A 26,119-nucleotide genomic window follows, 5' to 3' on the forward strand; every position below is an offset into this window, starting at 1 on the left:
AGCAGGTTTAAACATTACGCAAATTAGTGTTATGTGCTAAGGATTGGAAAATTAATTGTTTGTTATTACCATTTTAAAATGAAAGGCATTTAACTACTGTAGCTGAATTAGCAGTGTTAACGCATTTGTTAAATCATTCATTTTTAGAACTAACAGGGACACAGCCTCTGCATGGTTCCTTCCTTCTCTCTCTTTCTCTCTCCCTCTCTCTTCCCCTTTATTTTTGATATTTGCTACTGGCTCTTTCAGAAGTACTCTTTCTGTCTTTTGAACACTGACTTCTCCAATCTGGCACTTTTTGCCAAATGGACTACAAATCCAACAATGCAGTAGCGTTGTTGTAGTATTAGGTAGAGGAAGGAGGTATGTCCTAACACTGGATCTCATCTCTCCACTCACAGAGAAAGCAACACCCAATCTCTCCACTCACAAAGCGACAACCCATACATATTTAATAATAATAACTCTACTTCTAGGACCACTTTCAAATACACTTCTTCAGCAGAACACTATACAGTGGTGCCTCGCATAGCGATGTTAATTGGTTCCAAAAAAACATCGCTATGTGAAACCATCGCTATGCGAAACACCATTTCCCATAGGAATGCATTGGAAACCGGTTAATCCGTTCCAATTGGAACGGATTGCCGTCGTTAAGCGAAAAAACCCATAGGAAACATCGCTAAGCCAAACAATGTATCCTCCATTGGAATGTATTGAAGCTGACTCAATACATTTTAATGGCTTTGCGAAGTCAATTTTTGCAATTTTAAATGTGTCATACAAGGGTCAAAAGTGGTTTTAAATGCTTGGATTAGCTTCTGCACCCTCTAAAACGGAGGCAAAAGTTAATTTGGCTTTGATCTGACTTTTCATTAATTTATGGTGAATTTTCCCCCCCCCAACTTTTGACAGCTGTCAAAATCTGACAGCTCCATTATTTCCTATGGGGGAAGAAAAAATTCACAAAAAATTAATGAAGACTCAGCAACTGTTCTAAATTCTTGGGTTCGTTAGAGGACCCCCTAAGGTGTGTGCAAACCTGATTTGGCTTTGATCTGAACTTTCGTTAATTTTTTGTAAATTGTTTTCTCCCCCATAGGAAAGCATGGAGCTGTCAGATTTTGACAGGTCCATTGGTTCCTATGGGCCAAAAAAAAATTCACAAAAAATTAACGAAAAGTCAGATCAAAGCCAAATCAGGTTTGCACATGACTTAAGGGGTCCTCTAACGAATCCAAGCATTTAGAACCGTTTTTGACCCTTCTAAGACACTTTTTTAATTGGAAATAAAAACATCGTTAAGTGAAGCAGGGGACCTAAAATCGCATTCATTATGCGAAGCATGGTCCCAAACTTCGCTAAGCGAAAATCGCCCATAGGAAACATCATTATGCGATGCATATTATTTTCTTAAAAAACACATCGTTATGCGAATTCATCGCTAAACGAGGCAATCATTAAGCGAGGCACCACTGTAGATGGTTTACTCAAAAGGACAGTCTTAACAAATGGATGCACAACCCTCCTCGAGCTTGCTCTCTCACAGACATGTGGGTCACAGGAACCAATTCCTATTCCCAGCTATGGGGGCTTCTGATGTTGCTGGGCTTCCAGAAAGTCTGCCCATTGGCTGTGCTGGCTAGCACTTCTGGGAGCTGCCCATAAACCTCTGAAGTACCAACGTTAGGAATCACTTGTATAGATTTCATCCTTGGTGTCTTCTTTCTGGTGAGGAGTTTTGTGGACACAGACAAAAGTAATGACTTCAACCCAGATGAAATCCAAATGTGTTCAACATTCCTTTTTAAGAAATTTTTAAAGCAATATTTTCTCTCCTGCTTAAAGGGAAAAGTAATGGGTTTAACACAAACCTTTGGGTAGTGTGGGCGGCATATTTATTTATTTATTTATTTATTTATTTATTTATTTATTTATTTATTTATTTATTTATTTATTTATTTATTTATTTATTAATCAATCAATCAATCAATCAATCAATCAATCAAAACTTTATCAGGCTGTTTCCAAGCCCTATTTTCAGTCCTGATTAGCTTAGCACAGTAGTTACGAAGGCACTAAACAGAGGACGAGGGCTATTCTCAGTTGTCACCCATATTTCTTCAAAACATGTCACCCATATTTCTTCACAGGATGCTCCTGTGAAGTATTCAGAGTTTTGATTCAGTTCCTTATAACTGAGAGGTCTAGGGGCAAAGTAAACATAGGATGTCTTTGGGCCTTTCATATCTTTACCATAGACTATAAAAAACATGAATTTTTACAATGAAACAGCCAGAATTCTGTTAGAATTCTGATTTTCATTCTTAATGACAGAACATCTGAATACCCTATTTCTTTCATCTTGTGTTTTAAAACCTGTGCAAATACATCTCTGTTAAGAGTGGGTGGAAGCCACTGTATCCCCTTTCCCTCTGCAGTTACCTGCTGGCTGGCGTTGGGGGTGCAGGGTGTGAATATCCATGGGGAAGTGAAGTTTGTTGCGGATGATCTCCTGGTTTTTCCCTGTAAATTTGTTGGCACTGTTTATACTCTTGGTATGCCAGTCTGTCCAGTACAAGCTGTCTTCAAATACTGTGATGGCAAAAGGATGTGGAAGTCCTGCAGAAACAATTCAGTACAACCACATGGATTATATCAAGCCTCTGGAGAAATCAGCCTTTTCACAAAATGTTTATATCTCCAGTCTAGAAAGTGTTGCTTTTGAAAGACCACATAAAACCAAACATGCCTTTACTCCTTGCTGTCTGTGTTGCCTAGGACAATTAATGATGCCGGCTACAGACAGAATGCACAGTATATATGTTTTCTTCTTCTTGCCTTTCTTAATACTGCCTCTCTAGCACAACAAGAGTTCCAATTTCCATATCTCACCTTGGCTAATGACAGCCTTCCTGTTCTGTCCATCTAAGTCAGCCCTCTCAATAACATGATGTTTGGCATCTACCCAATACATCCGACGCCCTGCGTAGTCAATAGTTAGCCCATTTGGCCAAAAAAGATGAGTGTCAGCGATGATGCGCCGATTGGAGCCGTCCATGTTGGAATACTCAATCCGAGGTGTGTTTCCCCAATCTGTCCAGTAGATGGTGCTATTGGAGAAGAGGAAAATGTGAACAATCTAATCTGAAGTCCTTAAAGGATGGTAACACAGCTATGTAATTTGGCTATGTGAGACATCTGGGATAGCTGAAAGCAACCATAGACTATGGATTCCCAAGCAGACCCCTATTCCACCAGTAGGAGCTTTTCCTGAATCTCACCCAGAAACAGGAGGTCCACTTCCTTTTCAGCCCAGTACTTTTTCAACAGTGTTATTAAGAGAAGAGCCCATGACTACCCTTTACTCACCCCTCCATGGGGTGAAGAGCGATTGCACGAGGTTTTTCTAAGTTCTGCCACAGAAGCACCTTCCTGTGGGTGCCATCCAAGTTTGCAACTTCAATACGAGATGTTCCTGAGTCTGTCCAATACAACTTGTCATGGATCCAGTCAACAGCCAAACCACCTAAAACCCAAATTGAAGGAAAAACACAAGTCTGTGAATAATACAGGCCAACCTTCCTCAGCCTGTTAGTCTTCAGATATTTGGGGCTACAAATCCTATATTTCCTTATCATTGACCTGCTGGGTTGATTAGAATTGTAATCCAAAATACAGTGGTGCCTCACTGTCGTGAAGCGGATTCGTCGTTATACGGGGTAATAGTTAAGCAGGGCATGACTGTAATTGAAAGGCACCATATATGGGGCTCTTATGTGGGACTGTTTTACATGTATATGGACTCTCTATGCAACTATATATATAGGGCTCTCTTTGCTGCAGGCTACATCAGTCTTTCTCAATCTGGTGCCTTTCAATTATTTTGGATTACAATTCTAACCAACCCAGCAGGTCAATGATAAGGAAATATGGTCACAACTGACTAGATAGGTGGGGTATGTATAAATAAATAAATAAATAAATAAATAAATAAATAAATAAATAAATAAATAAATAAATAAATAAATAAATAAATAAATAAATAAATAAATAAATAAATAAATAAATATAGGATTTGTATATATATTTGTGTATATATAGGGGGTATTTTTACCCTGCCCTTCTCAAAGGACCTGGGTGGTTTACATCATTAAAAGACAACAATAAAGCTAAAAGCAGTAAGTATACAAATACTAAACAAGATCAAACAAGTACCACACTAAAAAATAGTAAATGAAAGTAGTGATGCTCACCTGGACTCTCTAGTCCTGTGGACACGACTTCCTCCACATTGCTGCCGTTCAAGTTGGCCCGCATTATACGGTCCAGTGTGACATCTGACCAAAAGACTAACTCCTTGCTATGGTGGAAATCAAGCGCAATTGCATTTTCCAGATTGTTCAGCAGTAAGGTATACTCTGAGCGGTGAGGTAAGACCTGTCGAATATCAATCCGATTGGCAAACAGTAACACGGGTTCTGGCCCTAGAGAACATCAAAAGGTAGAAATGAGGGCTTGATCAGGTAGGCACCAATGTCACTGTAATGAAAATGCACAGTCATTTCATGGATAGAGGGGAAAAACATGCTAACAATACCCAAGAACCATTTCCTCTGTTCCAATCTTGTTTTTCAGCATTCAGAAATGTGGGAACCAAAATCCTCAAAAGGATTCTACATAAGGAATATGGTGGCTGTGTGAACCACACACTCCCTTGTTTTGCTCACGTCTGAATCCTTAGCCCTCGCCATTGGGATTAGTACTGGGAACTGGCCCAGCCACCATGCGGCTTCTCAGGAATTGGATGAATAAGCATATGTAAACGCCCAAAACAAAAACAACAGGAACCCTCACGTGAACAGGCAAATCTCTTGGCTCAGCCCTCAGAAGTCTCAAAGCCTTTAATAAACAAACATCAGCTTAATCACACACCCTGTTCCAGGTTGACATCTGCTCCACTCTGTCTTACCTGCTACATAACTACTTGCTAAAACCTTGAAAGCACATTCAGAGCTACCTCGAATTACACTCAAAGGCATCATTTTCTGTTTTTCTCAGAAGCATGCAACCAGGTGAAAGGCCAAAAAGAAAAAAGAAAAGAAAAGAAAGAAGAAGAAGAAAAAAAGAAAAAGAAAGAGCAAGAAGCAGTGAGGAATTCAGTGCCACTCAGAAACTGGCAGAGCTTCCAAAAGTTATTTTTTCAGAGTACAAAGCCCAGCATCCCCTAAGAAGCATGGTTATTGTGTAAGCAGGCAGAAGGGGAGGAATTATGGGAACAATAATCCAGAAAAAAGGAAGTTTTCCAAGCTCTGGAAACTGGAGCCTTAACCCAAGTGAGCAATATTGCATTGGTCTCCCGTGTGACTTCAGTGTAAAATAGCAGAAAAGGTCCTCAGGCCACACAAGACAATTCCTCCTTACCCAGGGCTTTACAGCTGCGCTTGTCTGGGCGAAGCTCGTAGCCTTGCTCACACCAGCACTGGAAACCCCCCTCACTGTTGGTGCATCCTTGGCTGCAATAACCTTCTTCTGCACATTCGTTCACATCTGGAAACAGGAAGAGTGGAGAGAATGAACATGTCATCAGATGTAGAAAAGGGAACAGGCACACTTGTTTTTTGCTTTGGATTCTACATCTTGTAGATATTGAATTCTGTACCTTCTGAAAAATCATTTATCTGTTTATTTATTTAATCTGCTACCTATCTAGCCTATCTTTCCTACCGTTAATGAAAGAAAAGAGCATGGATCCTTCTCCTCACTTTATGTACATAGCAAAACCTGTGAGGCAGGTCAGTCTGACAGAGGGACTGGCCCAAGGGCTTGCAATAAAAGTAAACACCGGTGTACCATACTGTCTGCCCCAATTGGTTTTCCAGTTTGGATGCTTCCAGAAAAGGCTTCTTATTGTGCAATCACTGACCCTCTTTCAAAACATTTCACATGGGATCTAGACACTGTTTTCCACTTGTACCTGCTTGTTTCCTTCCACTCCTTCTGCCTTTTTTTAAAAAAATCAGCAGAACAAGTCAGTTAGGGGAGATAGATGGGATCAGAGTACTATCCTCTTTCACTGAACTGTCCTTGATGCACGGGATGAGCAACATATGTGCATGGCACTCCACCTCCACCCCAGTAACTCTGTCATTTATTTTGAAGTTGATACACTTCAATCTCTTGGCAATGGTAGGGTATTAGGCAGGCCGGGCCAGGTCAGGTTCTGGCCATTTGGCCTACAGTCACTAATGATTCTACCAACAGATATGCAAAGCCTGCTCACCATGGCATGACCTGCCATCCTCCAGAAGCCGATAACCTGTGTGGCAGGTACACTGCACCGTTCCTCGAGACATCTGGCACTTTTGGGCACAGCCGCCGTTATTCAGATTACAGTTTTCCTCTCCAGTTCGAGGACCTGTGGAATAGGCATGTCAAACTTCTTTTGTGTGATGGCAACTCAGGAAACAGCTGCTGGTTTGTTAAACTGGCATTTAAAAGGCAACAGAAGTCCTGTACTGACAAGGTACTGTAAACAGAAGAAGCCTGCCATATTTCAGGACTGCTCCTTGTGTCTTCATGGAAGGAATAATCCTACTTTCATAGCACAAACTTAGCTGAGATTCTTCACTATTTACACCTAGAAATGTTCCCTTATCCTCATAGTAAGGCAATATTTGGAACATGTTGCAGAGTTCAATATGTCAATTTTGTTCTAAAGCCAGCAGGAAGGTCTCCTGACTCATGCTCCTCCATTAACACAACTCTTCTACTTTCCATCTTTGGAATTTCCCGTCTCTGGTGCTTTTCAGGTCTCTTTCCAACCATCACCCTCCCTGACTCTCTGCAGCTGCACTTGCACCTCTGGGAATGACTCCCAAATCAAATATGTTCCACTGGAATTGAAGTGAGATTGCAGGGGGAACTTACGGCAGTTTTGTTCAGGGCTCTCATCACTACCATCTCCACAGTCATTGGCACCGTTACACAGCTTTCTTTGGCCAATGCAACGCCCATTCCCACACAGAAACTGATCTGGGGCACATTGCGGGCTTCCTAGAGGAGAAGATAAGAATGCTTGGATAGTTAGAGTTGGCAATCTAGTGTATTTCCATTTTAAGCCATTTTTCAAACAATTCCAAAATCTTATACTAATATTTAGCTTGGATTTCAGTTCCTATAATAAAGATACTCAAGTGTATACATTTTCAAACACATATTAGATGAAATCCCGTTCGTGCAGCAGTGATGACACCATCATCAATGACAAGTCATTAAAGACTTCCTTTGGGGATTTTGGGGTGCACATAACTTTGCGTGAATTATTCACAAGCCACATAAACCCCAATATCACCTTTAATCAGCAGCAATTTGATATCGAAGATGACATTATCTCTGCTATGCACAACAGAATTTCAATAGCTAGTTTATTCTTCTTTTTTCCACGGAACATTGTCCATCAAGATCTGTTTTGTCAATTCTTAAAAAAAAAATCCTCTGGTTTATGAAAGTGGGATATTGTGCTTCTATATCCAAGATTCAAAATTCCAGGAAATGGCTCACTATTTCTAAACTATATCATGGCCTGCATTGCCAGCAGGAAAAAGGATACCAAGCTTTACATAGCAAAGGGCAGCCTGACTGTTGACAACTCCAATGGCAGCAGTCAATATTGTCTTCAGAATACTCTCTTGTGCTCTCTACCATTCTTTCACAAAGGGACACCAAGCAAGGGAAAATCCTAGAAACTGACTCCTTTTTTCGTTAATCATTTGTCACCCAAACACAATGGCTGTTTTTGACGAGTTTGCATCATCAGACTTCTTTGTTTCCTGCACGTTTGTTAATTTGGAACCCAGATGGAATAATCGGAAACAGAAATATATAGTCTGTTTGCAGCTTCATTTTTCATGACCTTTTACTAGTCCTTCTCAACCACTAATCTTTATTATTCAGGCAGGATTCTTTTCTTACTCTCACAGATATGCACACACAGAGTATCTGTGGTTTTTATAGGATTGAATTTCAGGAAAGTTGGAGAAAACTGAATCTGGAATGCCTTCGCTAATTCTGGATAGTATAATATTAGCACTTGAGCCTAGCACAGGAAAGCTGAATGCAAGGAAGGAGTTTTTCACCTGTTTCTTCACAGTTTTCTTCATCACTATTATCAGAGCAATCATCTTCTCCATCGCAGCGCCATGAAAGACGGACACAGCGGCCAGATTTACAGCGGAATTGGTCAGCTGTGCACATAGATGTTGCTGCATCAATAAAAGTGAGACAGGTTAGCAGATCTGACTTGCTGGCTTCATACACTTGTTTCTTATTTCACCATATCATCCTTCTCATTGTCCCTATGCTGAACATCCTGCACAAGCCTGAAGGTACTCACTGCAGTTCTTCTCATCCGATTGGTCATCACAGTCAAAGTCACCGTCACATCTCCATCCAGCATTAATGCACAAACCACTGTTGCACATAAACTCTCCAGAGCGACATGGTTGATGCGAGGCTACACACAGAAGACAGCAAGTTGTAATCTCCACACTCCATGAAGTCCAGATTAAAAGAGTTAACACCCCCAAGTGTTCAAAGAAAGACAATGGGCAACATGCTGGACATCTTTAGCCATGTAGAATATGGCGGGTACTCTTCAAAAATATTTCCTATGACCTCTTCTACTGATGAATATATCTGACTGAAATTCCAGCCCTGGTCCTTAGCTCTTGTTTCTACAGTATCCAATAACTCTTGAGTAGAATTTCACTTCAGCATATAAACTGTCTATTTTAATGACAGTGCCAGCCTTTGAGCCAGGGAGGATATGCATGTTCAGAAAAGAACTCCCACCCATTTGAAAAAAAGGAAAAATTGGTATCAGATCCTTGTACATGTTGAGGTCAGGCAATAGTAGACACTGTCTAGAGGGGTGGGGTAGAAATCTAATAAATAAAGAAATAAATAAATCGCCACTGACAGCGCACTCTGCGTGCTTATCAAACCACCTGTACGCCATTGCCAGGTAACTTACAGCAGTCAGATTCATCAGACCAGTCTCCACAGTCATCATCTCCATCACAGTGATAGATGTCTAGGATACAGCGGCCATATGCACACTGGAACTCCTCCAGGCTACATGTTGCTGCTGGAATGTCTGACGCTAAAGAGAAAACAAGTGAAGTTAAGATGAGCTTTCTCTGTGACACTGTGAATAAAAGAAAGTCACAGAGAGACAGAGGCAGACACTGTTTGCCACAGCATTGAGACCTGTCACAGGGCTACCTGGAATGAAATGCAATTGCCTGCAAATAAGTCTTATTTCCAGACACAGTATTCACTGCCTGAGATGCATCCATGAGGAATAAGTCTTATACCATTCTTTAATATTATCCATTTCTGTATTTGTAGAAAAAACAACAGAATTTTCCAGCACCTTGAATGCAAACCAGTTTTACTTGGTGTAAACTTTCATGAACTTGCCTACTGAGGTTATAATCCACACATCTGATGAAAATTTGCTAGTCTCCATGTCACAAGACTCTGATGGTTTTGCTACAATATGCTACAGACTAATGCAGCTGCCTCTGGGAATTTATGCCTGTTCTCTCTATTATGCACCCAAACAACAACAACCAAGTATTCACATATGCAAACCACTCACAACTACTAAGAAAAACCTCCCATTTTATAAGTGCCTACCTATTGTATTTGCAACAGGCGTGAACATCAGCGATCAAATGTAGGTACCTAATCTAGACAGTTTGATACAGTGCACCATCTGTGCACAGACTTGGCATGTTGAACTTGGCAGTGCAAGAGGAATTGTACACAGCCTTCACTCTACACATCATGGTACAACAGGAATAACATGCCACTAAGAAGGAGTCCTGCAGCATTTTGCAGAAGAGACATGTCTTTACAAATGCTATCAGAAATCCCAGGCATCCCCATATAAACTCCTATATAGAAAACATCCTCCACATTAAAAACTCTGGCATGTTTAACATGTGCAAAATCATCATCCAATTAGCAAGTGTTATCGGTGATGATCATGCACATAACATTGTGTGTGAACTCACTTGCAATGAACTACAAGAGTGGTGGCATTCCAACGCTGAAGGCACTCAAAAGAAAACTGGACAACCATCTGCCAGATCTGCTTTGATCTGGATTTTCTGCATTGAGCTTGTCCTCGAGGGCCTTATAGTCCCCTTCCAATGCACTTATTCTATAATTCAATGAACATTTATCATGCGCTGAGAGCACGAGGGCTCTCCTGTTCTCTAAGGGGCTCAAAGAGCCAACTAACCTGTATGAGAGCTCCAGGGCATCACTGTGCTATAATTTTCCACATCCCTGGAGTCACACCCATATACACCTAAGAAGGAACTATGCATAGGTTGAATTAGCCAAACTGTTAAGATTGAAAAACAGAGCTGCTGGTTTGAGGGCTTAATCTTGCCAAAGCTGTTGAGTAGAAGACATCGTGATTAGTGCCAGGCCTTTGAAGAGTAACATTCTTCTCAAGCGGAGGCCAGAACAAACCTCTCTCTCTGCCCCCCTCTGGCACAAGAAATCTTCCCAGACACACTCTGACCCTGTGCAGGACGCAGGATAATCCAAGACAAAGATTTTATAATGCTGCCCTTTTCCAAGCCAATTCTTTATAGTACAGATAAAAGCTCTCTCTGGAGAACTGTACAGGAGAACAGAATTCTCTCTATATGACCGTGTGGCCACGAACCCATTGGTAGGATGGCAAGATTCAGATCCACAAAGCAGTAACAGAAAGGAGACTTTGAGAAGCAGACAGAGCAACACTGCAACAGCACATTGATTCAGATGGGTCCAGGTAGGAGTGAAAGAAACTAGCAGCATTTGGAGAAAGACAGCAAGCAACTGGGCCATCCAATGCACGGCTCACCCAGACAAGTGAGCCTAAGCTTTCCTTGCTGGCCATGCATCATCCACAGACAATCAGTAGCAGGCAAAAGAACAGAAAAGGACAAAGAGGTTACTGACTACTCTTTAAAATAAGAAAAACAGCAATAACAAAACCCGAAGATAAGATAAAGGCATTTGTGCCAAACTAAGTTTATTCACTGCATTTCAACCTCCCACTAAATGTGACAAGGTTAGAGTAAGATTTCCACTCCCGAGGAGTTATGTGTTTTGATAACCTGGCAGAGAAGGCTCAGCCAGTGGAGAGGAGAAAGTGAAGTTGGCTTCTTCTCTGAACCTTTCCCTGCCTCAAATACCTTGGCAGCTTTGGTACCATGCCTATCTCTCATTATCTGGAAAGATAAAATACATCCCTTCTCCCCACATACACTATCTGCTGTTCCCCACCCTTGCCCTTCAGGAGCTGGCAGCTCTGTTTTCTCCACACATACCCCCAACCCAAACCTTTTGAAGTTTCACCGTATCTAGAACAAATTCTGTCAGATGCCCTTGAGACAGAAGTGGGAAAGGGAGGAACAAGGGAGTTCGGCATGTTTGCATAGAATCTAGCAAGTGCTTGGGTTGGACAGAAATAGAAACCTGATAAATGTGTTAGATGACATGCAGAAGCGAGCATTCCACAAAAGTCTGGGAGTGGCTCCCCCAGGACTGCATGAATTAACTCCAAACCCATTCACTAATTCACTTGTGATAACTTATTCAGCAACAAGTCCATGGAAGTTTGGGAGGGATGACCTAAATGAGCACGGGGAGGGAGGGAAAAGTCCTGGGAAGTCATTTATCAGCAGTGTTTCCCTAGGACTGTATGACACAAACTAAACTATAATAAAGTTTACTTTATTACAGCCACTTTCCCAGACTCACAAAATCTTTGCTCAAGGTCTGGTTCAGAGTCCTAGTAATCAGGAAGCAGACACACACACACACCACGAAAAGAAGTCAGGAGATACAAAATGCACAACATGCTGAATGTTACTGCATTAAGTCAACAAACCAACTAACTTAAAAGGACATATGTGGTTCAAAGTGGGTGCCTTGGTAGACCCACAAAATTAGAACTAGAGCAATCTCTTACATGTGCCCAAATATTACCAGCAATGAGAAAGATAGGTTAAATTCACACTATAGGGTTTAATTTGCACTTGCGCAGAGGTTTCTGGAATCTTCTAGAGCTTAACACTCGTTCGCCAGGACCACCCCCCTAGTGCACATGACCCGCCCATCCTGGCTAGTGCCTCAGTTCCCAAACTGCTCGCCGCTGAGTAAAATGAAACACATGTGATGGACAGAGGGGAGGACAGGCAGGAAGTGTGAAATCACAGATGACTACTCAAAGAACTAGAGTTACAGATAGGTAACCTCTCTTTCTTCTTTGTGGTCTCTGTGAATGTACACTATAGGGTGATTAACAAGCTGACTTACCAGAAGAGGGACGTCACAGAAGAATAGAAGAGAGCACAGACCTACCAAAGACCACATCTGTCTTTACTGACATCTAGACGGTAATGAGCAGCAAACATGAAAGAGGTTGCCCAGGTGTCATGGAGCGGTACTCCCTTCAGGAAGGCTGTGGAGGCAGCAACAGCTCTAGTGAAGTGAACCTTGATGCCTAAGGGAAGACGCTTTTGAGCGAGCTGGCATGCCAAATGTATAGTTGTAACAATCCATCTGGAGATGGTCTGGGGAGAAACATGGGAACCCCTATGCAGCAAGTGAGGCATGGCAAAGAGCCTTTTTGACTTGCAGAAGGAGGAAATCTGGGAGACTTAAAACGTGAGGGCTCGTCTGACTTCCAGCATGTGGAAGGGAAGTTCTAAGTTGTTCGTTGGCAATGGAAAGAAGGTAGGTAGGATGATGGGTTGTTTCAGGTGGAAATCTGAGACAACCTTTGGAAGAAAGGAAACATCTGGGTAAAGGGTAAGCTTGTCAGAGTGGAATTGGAGGAATAGAGAGTCCACACAAAGAGCGGCAAGCTCCGAGGCTCTGTGAGTGGAGGTAATAACGACCAGAAAAGGGGTTTTAAGGGAGAGGAGATGTTCCAAAGTGGTTGCAAGAGGTTCAAAGGGAGGTAATGTGAGGCAACACAGAGGACAGTGTGTAAGGACCATGGGGCTGGGGGCTGGAAGGCCACATATTGGAAATACTTCTAAGGAATTGCTTCAAGACCTTAAGGGTTGCTAGGGAAAGCTGTTGACCAAAAAGGTAAGAAGGGAATACAATAACTGCTTGGAGAGTTGTCAGTGTAGTTGGAAGATTGCGTTGAGTTGCAAATTTCCAGAAGGCAGCCTATTTGTAGGTGTAAAGTTGCGCTGTGGCAGGTTTCCTAGCATTAGCCAAGATAATAGCTACCGCCGGCATTTTCCCCCAGCTGACCGGCGGGTGCTTCGGAAGGACCGCGGTGGAGCCCTCCCCCGCGCTCCTTCCAAAGTGCCCGCCGGCATTTTCCCCATAGGGAACATTGCAATGCGATCGCTTTTGCGATCGCAAAGTCCGCATCGCTATGCGGATTCGTCGTTAAACGGGGCGCCCGTTAAGCGAGGCACCACTGTACATCTCATAGGGCTTGAGAACGTGAAGGGGACACCAGCAACCAATCGTCTATGTATGGGAAAATAGAAATTCCTTGAGTGCAGAGATGAGTCGCTATAGGAGCCATGCATTTGGTGAAAACCCATGGAGCAGTTGAAAGTCCGAAGGGGGGGGCTTGAATTCGTAGGCTACATCTCCCAAGGAGAATCGGAGAAACTTGTGGTGATCTTGGCAGATGGTAATATGAAAGTAGGCATCAACTAGATCAGGGGTGAGCAATTAATTTCTATAGGGGGCCACATTAAAAATCTGAACTGTATTCAGGGGCCAAACCAACTTTACTTAAAAATAAAATGAAACAGTGATGTTATGATTGTTTTTATTTTAAACTTGTTAATCTTCACAAATACTAAAGAGGTTTTTTGCTGTATGTTAAAGATAAGCAACTGATCAACTTTAGACAAAAAGCTATAAATGGTTTTGATGTTCAACTTGTTCAGTGAGAGAAATCCAGTCTGTCTTGGGCGTGAACACCGGACTGGAGCGACGACCGGCGGGCCGGACAGGAGCGGCTCGCGGGCCGTATGTGGCCCTGGGCCGCACTTTGCCCAGGTCTGGCCTAGATCGATAATGGCAGTGGGTTCAGAAGGTGGTACTGGAACTTGAGCCGATGGCTGGGATCGCTTCGGTACCGTTGGTGGTTGCTTTGCAATGGGTTCAGGGCAATGATCAGAGGGCTTTTGCGGCTTTGGTACTGGAGGCAGAGTCCTGGTGTCGTCCTCAGACAAGATCTGATAATATTCATGGGACTGTGAATGGCACCGAGGAGGAGATGGTGAGTCCGATGCATCAGATGGATAATACGTATACCGGGAGCGTTTGGGCTCAATGTAAGGTCCAGTATCAGGTTGCCAATATAGATACGCTTGATTTCAATAGTGTTTAGGGGGAGGCTCATACTAAGGTTCGTAAAGTGTGACTCGCTTTGGATGGCGATATCGAGTCAGAGAGTCATAAGATGCCAACAGCCCCGTAGAGGTTGGAGGTTGTACAAGATCGGCATAATATCAGCAAGTCTCTGGTGTATGGTGTGTTTTCCTAGCTCGTTTATGAGGAGATGGGTCAGGCAAGGCAGAAGCTGATTCCAAATCACACGCAGAGACTGAGCAACCCATGGATTTGGGGCTTGAATGTGCCAAATGCAAGACAACTGTCACTTCAGCCGAAGTGTTGTTGGCCCATGAAGGAGATTGGGCAAGAAGCGGAGAGGGTGGATGGCTGGATAGTGGTTGTATGGAATCATCATCCGAAGAGTCAAGGTAGATGGTTGGTTGGACCTGAACAGGAATTGTCGATGTGGATTTGTCAGTTGTCAGACAGGAAGACTTCTTAGTAGTTTGGGAATCCGAGGAGGATTTTTTTTTTTTTTTTTTTTTTTTTTTTTTTTTTACTTTTTTGATTGGGAGTGCTCCAATACTGAAGGCGGGTTCTGTATCGGTGTTGACTTGGCTGTCGATCCCAAAAACTTAGATTTGGAGATAGATTTAGGTTTGGCCTTGGATGACGATAACTTCGGTATCGGGGAAGTGGTGGGCATCTCAGGGGATCTATCGTGAAATTAAGAAGTCTGAGTAGTTTCCATAGTATTCTGGACCAGATGGAGAGAACGTCCCCAGAGAAAAGATATAAGGCATTGCTGTCAGAGTTTGAGTGTTTGTTTGGTGAAGTTCTTACAAAACTGGCAGGAAGATGGTAGATGACATTCTTCAAGGCAGAAGAGACAATGATTGGGCCCGTCTGAGCGAGGGATCTTGTTGGGGCATGAAGTGCACCGTTTAAACTGAGCTACAGGGGCCATAAATGACAAGAAGAGAAGGGCAAGGGAAGGCAATCAGAAGAGGGAGAAACAACTTGAAAAGTCTCTTACTATTTTCCCTCTATATTTTTTGTTAGAAAGAAATAGAAAGCAGTTGGCAAATGGAGAGGTCGTTGTGAGATAAAACCTCAGCAGCAGCAAAAAGGAACTGAGGGGATCGGCAGGACTGGTGGACCACGTGTACTAGGGGAGTGGTCCTGGTGAATGCGTAATAAAGCTCTAGAATATTCTGGAAACCTCTGCACAAGTGCAGGTTAAACCCTACGGTGTGCATTCACAGAGACCACAAAGAAGAATAACACTGGTGGTTTGGATTGGCTAAGAATGAAAACGCTTAGGACACTTGATTTCTCACAAGCAGCATTATGTATGTGCAAGGATGGGAGTCAGGTGTATTCCTACACCCTTTATTTGGGCAAAAATATATTTTCAAAATGACTCTCCTGTTTCCATAAGCATTTATTAATTAACAGCCACAGAGGAGCATAAAGAGACATTGAAATTATGAATAGAAACTATGTTGATTTCTCTTTCAGCAGAATACCAGATTCTTGAAACTTACAGATACATGAAAAAATTACAAGGATTTCCAACTCTAAAATAACTTTCCCCATCTGTATTCTACTAATGCAAACATTCTAAAAGCTCTGAAAGGAACTGTGGTGGAATACATTTATTCCTTCAAAATGAAAGGAGTTCTGGGAGGCTACAGCTACAGTAACTGATAGCAATTATCATTTCAAAGCTCAGAGACACATGCTGTTATCAAAGAGAGATGGGGGTGATGTAATTTAAGCAAAAAGGATTTGGGCTTAGGAGTATGATTTTTTGGCAAGATTTGCACTACTAATCTATGTATCTTCTACAGCACAGCAAAGCTGAAATCACAATAGGACACTACAGAAAGACTGAGAATACTGAGGCATGCCTGGGATTCATTACAGAACCTCTGCATGGCAGCAGAATGGAGATCATGGATACTACCAGCACTGAAGAAAGACAGGCTAACTTACGGCAGTTCTCCTCATCTGAGCCATCCTTGCAATCTGTATCTCCATCACAAAACCAGTGTTCAGCTATGCAACTGCCATCGCTGCAGCGGAATTCTTTGTCTGAACACTTCCTCATATCTGCAAGACAAAACAAGGCACAGTTCACTTCAACTATCACTCTAATATACACCATCTTGGGATCCAGATTCCACTCATTCAGCACTTGAGGGTGCCTTAAAACTGAAGCTTGGGAAAATACATGCCCCAATTACATCTCAGTTGGATTACTGTAGCACACTCTACATGGGTCTGCCTTTGGAAAGTGCTCGGAAACTCCAAAGGGTCCAAAATTCTGCAGCCAGATTGTTAACTGGGGTTGGTTACAGGGAATATGTAAAAACCCTGTTACAACAGCTCTACTGACTGCCAATCTGTTTCCAGGCACAATTGAAAGTGCTGGTTTTAACCTACAAAGCCCTAAATGGCTTAAGTCCAAGCTATCTAAAAGACCTCATCTCCCTCTAAGAGCCTGCCCGGGCATTAAGATAATCAGGAGAGGCCTTTCTCTTCGTCCCACCAATTTCACAGATATGTCTATTGGGGACACAGGAGACGGCTTTCTCTATTGCTGCTCCCAGACTCTGGAACTCCCTCCCACAGGAAGCTAGGTTGTCCTCAACTTTGCTGTCCTTCCACAGGTAGGCAAAGACCTTTCTCTTCAGGCAGGTTTTTCCTTAATGATTGGTGGTCTGAGAAGGGGTTTTAAATGGACTGTTGTGCTCTGATGTTTTAAATGTGTTTTAAATGTGTTTTAATATTGACCTTAGTTACCATTTCAATATAATACCTATACTTGTTTAATTCTTTTTTAATATTTGTATACTTACTGCTTTAGCCTTTAAATACTGTTTTAGTGATGTAAGCTGCCTTGGGTCTTTTTGGGGAGAAAGGCAGAATAGATGTTTTTAAATAAACAAATAAACTCCCAGAACTTCACAATTGGCATGTCTTTTCCAAGCTTTGCTTAACCCACCTCTTTCCCTAGCCCACAAATCTACTCTCCACATTAGATTGTCATTTCCCTCTTTTTTCTCTTTAATATGACCAATGGGTTTTTATTTTTAAAGTAATTCTGAACAGATATAAATTCACAACAAAGTTACAGTGAGCTGCTTATATTCTACAAGGTAGTATAGTCTGGGTTGCAAGACAAACCATGAATCCCAGACTATCTAGAAGCTGTTGGTGTTGGTGGTGTAGACAAACAACATGGCCCCCAGTTGCTCAATTCATCAAGCTGAAAGTTTAACTTTCCTCTACAATGGTTCCTATCTGCTAGGATAGTAATGCCAAACTTTTTTATTTCCTACTGCAATGACCTAACTGCAGATATTTACCTCTGTTTTGAACTCAAAAACATTAACCAACCAGCCACTTGTGCTACAGTGCACATCCACAACTGGCAATATAGCTCTAAATGTACCATTTGTAGGACATGATCAACAAAATTTCAGAGAACCCTCCTGTCTGCTCTACTCAAGGAGACATCTATGCCATGACCCCAGGACAGAAATTCATCCAAGCTCTTTTCCAATGAACTGTCCCCAAAACAACACTGGAATAAAAGACAGCTGTACAAATATTGTACCTAACAACTTGCTACTTATCACTGTCAAGCCACTAACCACACTGTTCATCGCTGTTGTCCCCACAATCGTTGTCTCCATCACAGTGCCACAGGCTGCGTATGCAGTATCCATTCTGACATGAAAATTCATCCTCCTCACATTCTCGTGGAGCTGTATAGAGACACAGTATTACAAAGAAGCAGGCTAAAGCAGCATAGAGTTTTACAAGCCCAAAGACCTCTGTGTGCTACACAGTAGTCTTGGAATCATGACCTCTTTCAATGTAGGAAACAACTTTGTTATGAGAATGCAGCACCAAGAGAAGCAATAGAAGAACACAGACTTCAATTATTTGATGAAGTGCATCCTATCTAGCAAAGTGTACAGTTTGAAATACATTAGACAAGACTGCTAGACACCTAGAGCTGCTGAAGTCAGAAACAACAGCAGCAAACATGGAAGAGGTTGCCCAGGTGTCATGGAGCGGTACTCCCTTCAGGAAGGCTGTGGAGGCAGCAACCACTCTAGTAGAGTGAGCCTTAATGCCTAAAGGAAGACGCTTTTGAGCGAGCTGGTATGCCAAATGTATAGTTGTAACAATCCATACCTGGAAATGGTCTGGGGAGAAACATGGGAACCCCCCCCCCATGCAGCAAGTGAGGCATGGCAAAGAGCCTTTTTGACTTGCAGAAGGAGGAAATCTGGGAGACTTAAAACGTGACGGCTCGTCTGACTTCCAGCATGTGAAAGGAACGTTCTAAGTCATTCGTTGGCAATGGAAAGAAGAACACACAGTGATTCAAATCCTATGAGATATTTACCTATGTGTAAGAGGAATTGTAGAGGCTGCTGAAGCTAAATGCACTTGTCAGATGTTTTCCAGGTGCATGATCAAATGCATCTAGAATATAGGCATGTGACTGATATGCAAATAGTACATCATCAGTTTACTGCAGCAATTCCAACTCTCGTGTGTGTGTGTGTGTGTGTGTGTGTGTGTGTGTGTGTGTGTGTGTGTGTGTGAGAGAGAGAGAGAGAGAGAGAGAGAGAGAGAGAGAGAGAGAGAGAGAGAGAGAGAGAGAGAGAGAGAGAGAGAGAGAGAACACCCATATTCTGGCAAGTGATTATTTGTTATTATTATACAAAACTTACATATTGTTCTTCATTACAAATCCCAAGACAGTCAACAAGTAAAATATGAAACTGGATACCATAAAAACTTAAACATTTCAGTAATGAATACATACAAAAATACTGTTCAAGAAACAAAATATTAAAAAGTATTCTCACAAGGACTCAACGGCATGGGTGAAGAGATGCACCTCAAACCAACAAAATGAGTTACTAAAGATATCTAATGGATATGTACAGACAGCTCATAATTAAGAGTGTCAGGTCGATAATCAACAAATACTTGGGCTCTGGGCTGTTTTAGGGCCTTATAAGGCAACATCAATAGCTTGGAGTAGGCTCAGAGGTAGAAAGGAAGGAAATGAAGATTGTGGAAAGTTGTTGTTATATGGCCCCATATTTGCATGCTGTTCAATAACTGAGGTGTTGTGAATCACCTGAAGCCTCTGAACCAACTCAATGGGCAGGCCCACATACAGCTTACTATGGTAGTACAAATGAAAAATTACTAAGGCACAGGTTATGATGACCAAGCTATTTCCATAGCTGACAATTCAAGAGAATTTGAAGGTAGACACTCCTAGCTGTTACAACAGTTGCTAATAGCCTCTCAAATATTTAGTCACATATACACTCCCAGAGTCAATAATAGTGGAAATAATGCCAGCAGTACTCTGTCTGGTCTGCTAAAATTATTTTGCATAAAATACTTGTCTAGAGTTGACTTACGGCAGTCCTGCTCATCAGAATCATCCTCACAGTCATTGTCTCCATCACAGACCCATGAACGACGGATACATTTGCCATTGTCGCAGTGAAAATCCAATGGGGAACAAGTGGGCAGCACTGGAATGCAAGAATTAGAGACATTAAGCTATTAGGGGAAGCCATTATGTTTCACTAATATGTATTGACTTTGCTGGTAGGTACAATTCTAAAAATCCTACCCATTTGCTCCAGAGGAACACCTCACAAATCTTCCCAAATTCCATTAATATCTAATTCCAAATTCCATTAATAACTAATCTGGTTCTTCCTAAACTCAGTTTTTACTTCCATGAAAACATAATTCTGTGATTCCCTTCAAATTACACTAAATTATGCTTAAAAGACAACAAATATAGATTCAACAATATTGCTGAAGAGATTACTGGAATGGAGCGGTAGAGTAGGCAGTTCTTTCTCAGAAATACATTTTGAGTTATTTCATGAGAGGAAACAGTCACTCTTAACATGCTGCTCATTGAAAGCTATGGTAGACTTAAGGACATACAATCTCTATCATTAGGAGCCCCATGGCTCTCTCATGAATACTTTACTTTTCTACCCATATGCACATAAGGGCAGCAACTGTGTTTCCCGAAAATAAGGCAGGGTCTTGTATTAATTTTTGCTCCAAAAAACACATTAGGGCTTCGTTTCAGGAGACTTTTTTTTCATGTACAACAATCTGCATTTATTCAAATACAGTCATGTCATCTTCTTCTGGTTGCTGTACAGTGGTAGAGGGCAGAGTTTCACTTAACTGGGGCTTATTTTGGGGGCAGGGCTTATATCACGAGCATCCTGAAAACTCAAACTAGGACTTATTTTCAGGTTAGGGCTTATTTTTGGGGAAATGGTATATAAACAACAAGCACTCTTAAATTTGAAAATCTGCCACAGTATACAGATATTGCACCCATTTGACTCCCAATGCCAGTCAGTATTTTTACTTTCCTTACAACAGGAAATTTAATTCCACCTCTCCATCTTTTATTGTACCGTAACCTGCTTTCCAGTGCTAAGATTTTAGAAGTTTCTTAACAATTTCCCACAAACGCTCCCAAACAAATTGGTTACTGAATTTGATAAACTTGATATGCAAACTTGAACAACAAAAATGACAACAAGCATTATATCTAACTCACAGACAACACTCTCAAACCTCATAAAATGTTTGCAGTGACAAAAAGACTCTAAGAAGCATTTACTCTATGTCTGTCTTTTCTTCATAACAGCAAATTCATTTAATCATACACAGATAAATTAAGATAGTCACCAATTTCTGAGAACACACTGAAAGTATTTATTTTACTGACCTTCTAAGAAAAACACATTGCTACATTAGCTAGTAGCAAAAGTAGGCCCAACTGCCTGCCTGTAGAATGCACTTGTTTTTGAAAGAAAAAGCTGCATCCTGAATATATAGGTAAAGTAAAGGTAAAGGTTCCCCTTGACAAATGCGCAATCCTGTCTGACTCTAGGGGGTGGTGCTCATCCCCGTTTCCAAGCTGCAGAGCAAGACATTTTCCGTGATCACATTGCCAGGGCGACTAGACACGGAATGCTGTTACCTTCCCACCGTGGAGGTACCTATTTATCTACTTGCATTTGCATGCTTTCGACCTGCTAGGCTGGCGGGAGCTGGAACAAGTGACGGGAGCTCACTCCATCGTGTGGATTCAATCTTATGACTGCTGGTCTTCTTGCAGCACAGAGGCTTCTGCGGTTTAAGCCACAGCGCCATCTCATCCCTCTATATAGGGTGAATATATAGGTGAGCCAATTTTTCCAAGAACATGAGACAGAGAAGCAGAAGCAACCCCTTCTGGGCATGCACTTGCCCTCAACCCTTGTCTAGATATCAAGGGAGACCATATTCCCCTCAGCTTCTTCTAACTTTTTTTGTGGTGGTACAATGGGGCAAAGTTTTTGCATTTCTAGCACAATCTGTGAGTAAATAAGGTGATGAGGGGGAAAAACATGGAGATGCTCCTGTGCTTCAGACCACTAAAAGGAGAAACACCACTCCTTAAGTGAAAGAAAATATCCGGATCCTATGTGGCAAAAGAGCAATAAGGGCAAATTTGTTGCTCTATAAACTGTAGATCTAGAAAGAATTCCAGGACACTAAAAGAAAGAGCTGTGAGATATATAACAAACAATGTGAGCTGTACTGTATCATATTGTGACAGATCTTGGAAAAGTTACCTTTTTTAGCTACTTTTTTTTACTTCTTCTAAATTTCCAGAAACACTACAGTTTTTCTAATTGTGCAGTATGCACTCCTCCCCAAATCCCTTAGAAAACTGAGGCCGCCATCCATAAAGGATAGGATTCAAAAGGACGGCATAAATCAATCACACCCCACTCTCCTTCTCAGTGATGAAAGAAACTCTCAGCCTTACGAGGACTATGCTTTCAAGGGCTGCCAACTATGACTAGAAGGGAGTAGCACAGGATTTTGTTATTTGTATTTTTTGTTCCTGACAGGTGTGTTCTTGAAGAGAAAAACATTACTTCAACTATTTAAAAGAAGAAAAGAAAAAAGAAAAGAGAGTAAGAAAAAGGTAGTGATTGTGAAGCCTTTTCATCCCTGCCCAGTCAACTGATGCTATCTTCTAACTGTCATCAGCTAGGCTTCCGCCCTACAACCAAACACAGGGAATGGAGGAGGGGGAAAATGCAGCAGTAATACAAGAGACAAGAGGAAAAGAAGTTCTCTTGCAGGCCAAGAATGACACGCCAGATGGTCCGCCTTTCACTGTCTCCCAAAAGCTTGTCACCTGGAATTGCTACCAATGGCTGCGAAATTCCACAACAATGGATATGTTGGGGCCTGCAACCCCAGGGCCCACAGCAACAGACTAATGAATTGAAAAATATGCATGAGCACAAGGAAGTGAATGTGTGCCTACTAGGTCACAGAAACCTTTCACCTTAGACTCAGTACATGAAGGTTGAGGATGAGGGCTTGCTAATGCACCCTTTCCCATTCCCTTTCTACAGGTTGTAGATAGAAAGAGGCTTAAATGTCTGGGCCTTTTCCATGTAGAAGCAATATGACAAATTTCTACTGGTTTGTATAATGAGGATCAAGAAGCATTTTTGCCCTCTCATATGAAACTAGAACTGGGAGTTGCCCAATAAAGTCTCTTGAGAAAAGCAGATTCATGACAGAAGTCATTAATATGTGACGCTTGGGAACAAAACCCAGGGTGTGGTGGGTCTGTGACATTGGGAATAATTGAACTACTGTACTATTCAAAACAGAATGCTCTGTTTCCCAAACAAAGTTGGAAAAATTAATTCTTGGACTTCACCCCCCTAAATTCTACAGTCAGCTACCATTTGAAGCTCTAGATGAGACAGATCTTTCAACAGATTTGGTGGGCTCCACTCATTCAAGCTTCTCTCACATGTTCCCCCCGTTTTGGCACCACTGGACTTGCCATTCCAGTGCATGATTGTGATCCATGCTAACTACCGGTACTGTATCTTTTTAAGGTTGTTAGAAAGAACGATACAAAAGCACAAGAAACTCAGTATCTAATCAGTCTTTGACAGAGACATGTTACTCTTTCCTACTATAAAAGAGCTTCCTGTCTTCTCCTTCTCCTTTCATTTTCTACCTTTTGAGAGTTCTGCTTCCTTTTCAGCCAGTATTGCCAATTTATTTATTTATTTTATTTTATTTTATTTTATTTATATGCCGCCCACACTACCCAAAGGTCTCTGGGCGGCTTACATTTAAAATACAATAAAATTACATTGCTGAGAACAGTACTGGGCCTATTTTTTTTTCCATCTCCACAATGGGGCCACGTCTGCTCACCTTATGGAAATCATGTATTTGCCACAGGCAAGTGGGTTCATATTTAATGAGTCTGCTCTTATTTACACACACCACCCTTCCCTTGCTTCATTACACAAAAATAAAAATGACGATATGTATTATTAATAATTTTAAATATAATTTTGGGGCCTACTATTCTTTAGCATAGTTCTTTCACCAGTTTGCTCCTTTCTCCAAATTTGTCTTCAAAGTAATAATGATTCTGGAACTCGGTATAAATCTAATTTATTAGATTTACATTTTCTGTGCTAGTGTGCCATCTAGACCATAACACGCTTTGCAATTCTCTCAGTTTAGTGACGTTGTTTAAACTATTAAACTATGAATTTGAAGGCAGAGTACAATTCTAAATGGGTAGATACACATGCACCTAAAAGTATGTATTTCATTGGCTAAAATACTGTTATGCTGTTACACAAAAGGCATATCTTTTACAGGTGAATTGTTGTAAATTAAGAAATCTCCATAGACATTATCTGTGGCAAATTGAATTGCATGACTCAGTGTGCAACAAATAACATCTATAGAGGTCCCTGTTACTCCTTTTGCATAACAGCACAACAGATTTCAGGCAATGCATATTTTTAAAACTATAAATTAACAAATTAACAGAATGAAACACGCACACAAAGAAAGTGAAATGAGATGGACAAAAAGAGACTCATAAACCTATCTTTTTAAGTATGTGTAAATACTCTTGGTCTTATAATTCACTTTCAAGCTTAATTCCATCCAGCTAACATCTGATGAAAAAGCAATAGCATCTTCCCTCAACTCCAAAACAGCTGAAGCTACATGGAATCGGGGCCCACACTCAGAGCCAGGAGGCTGGTAAATAAAGCATAATCCTGCTTGAGCCTTCAAGAGAAGGGAAATGGGCAACACAAGGCTTACTTAATTGGAACCAAGAAGCCAGGCAGTCTCATCCTTTTAGATGAGTCTTCTTGCAGGTATTATAAAAATGACCATAACTCCCTCTCAAAATTTAAAATGACACCAAATTATGAGGGATGTATTAGACATGTGGCATTTAAAAAACCCATAGCTGTATCATTCAACATTCCCTCTTTCAGCATCTCCTCCCATGCAGCCCTTAATGTGCTTTGCCTAGAACCAATTTAACCTTTGGTGAAAACAAGTTTGCTGCCCCTGATTGATATAGCCCCTCCCAAAACACACAGACAGAAATTACAGAAAGGTTTGTGCAAAACACAAATCTTTTTTTAAATTTGAGCGATAATGTAGCCCTACCACCCCACAGGTCACTGAAGCCCCAGAACTTCTCCTGTTAGAGATCCTTCCATCTATCCCCACCCCCACCCCCAGACAATCATGGAATCTTTACACTAGCTCCTTCTTCCAAACTGTTATCCCTTTCCATCCCATACGGACACTTTCCTCTTTGGTTGGGGGTGGAATTTTGTCCCATCTAAGGGAGTTAGCACATCCTCTCACCCTCGCTTGCCTGGTTAGGATAGCTTGGGTGCTTTGTGGCACAGTCGTTAAACTGCAGTATTGCAGATAAAACTCTGCTCACAGTCAGTGTTTGGTATCAAAGGATCTGAGCTTGGCTCAGCCTTCCAGTCTTCTGAGGTTAGTAAAAATGGGTACCTAGCTTGCTTGGGGGGGGGGGGGGAGAGGCAATGTGTAGTCTGTATAATTAAAAAATTGTAAACCACCTTGACTACTTTAAGAACTATGAGGCGGTATATAAGCAGCACACTTTGCTTTTGCATCTTGGCCTTCTGCACCACTATCTTTGTCTGTGAACACACACACAAGGCGTCAGTGAAAGCCCAGAAAAAGAGCCATCCTATAACTCACCGATGGAGTAGCTCTGAAAACTGTTTTTCTCTTTGTAAAAGAACTCTCTGAACTCTCTTTGTGCATCTTCACTGTCCCATTCCCGAGCCTAGGAGAAGGAGGGGGCAGAGTAGAAATATGGGAGAGCCTAGTAGAAAAGCCACAGCCGCAGCTGCTGCTGCCCCCGCATTTCACAAGCTATGTAAGAAAGGGGGGGGATAGTCTCTAGAGGGCAGCTTCTCCATCACCTTCACATGGATTCCTGTTTCCCTACTTTCAGGTTGCTGTTGTTTAGTCATTTAGTTGTGTCCGACTCTTCATGACCCCATGGACCAGAGCACGCCAGGCCCTCCTGTCTTCCACTGCCTCCCGGAGTTGGGTCAAAATCATGCTGGTAGCTCTCAGGTAGTGGCAGTTAAATCATAATTTGGAGTGTGTGCATGTGTGTTCAGGAAGGAAGGGGACAGGCAAATGACAAGTGTTTGTGTAAGTCTCATGTCCGGAATTTGTGGCTACACTACTGAACATGATATGAAGAAACATTCAGCCATGAGATCCCCATTTACAGTCTGAAATG

At 41.8% G+C, this 26,119-nt stretch overlaps 1 protein-coding gene across 4 annotated transcripts in view; it reads right to left on the reverse strand.

Annotated features, from left to right (window-relative positions):
- Positions 1-26,119, reverse strand: part of LRP4 (LDL receptor related protein 4) — a 134,952-nt gene that overhangs the window by 37,137 nt on the left and 71,696 nt on the right. For all 4 annotated transcript variants that reach the window (XM_020799040.3, XM_020799032.3, XM_020799046.3 and 1 more), the window contains exons 3-15: positions 19,851-19,967; positions 18,048-18,161; positions 16,384-16,500; positions 9,035-9,163; positions 8,396-8,515; positions 8,139-8,264; positions 6,931-7,056; positions 6,284-6,418; positions 5,425-5,550; positions 4,257-4,487; positions 3,373-3,529; positions 2,896-3,113; positions 2,446-2,622 (exon numbers count right to left, since the gene is read on the reverse strand). In XM_020799040.3, the coding sequence (XP_020654699.3) occupies positions 2,446-2,622; positions 2,896-3,113; positions 3,373-3,529; positions 4,257-4,487; positions 5,425-5,550; positions 6,284-6,418; positions 6,931-7,056; positions 8,139-8,264; positions 8,396-8,515; positions 9,035-9,163; positions 16,384-16,500; positions 18,048-18,161; positions 19,851-19,967 (1,893 nt within the window). The remainder of the gene's footprint in view (positions 1-2,445; positions 2,623-2,895; positions 3,114-3,372; positions 3,530-4,256; positions 4,488-5,424; positions 5,551-6,283; positions 6,419-6,930; positions 7,057-8,138; positions 8,265-8,395; positions 8,516-9,034; positions 9,164-16,383; positions 16,501-18,047; positions 18,162-19,850; positions 19,968-26,119) is intronic.

The sequence above is a fragment of the Pogona vitticeps genome, chromosome 1, assembly GCF_051106095.1.
Source record: "Pogona vitticeps strain Pit_001003342236 chromosome 1, PviZW2.1, whole genome shotgun sequence".
NCBI classification, from domain to species: Eukaryota; Metazoa; Chordata; class Lepidosauria; order Squamata; family Agamidae; genus Pogona; species Pogona vitticeps.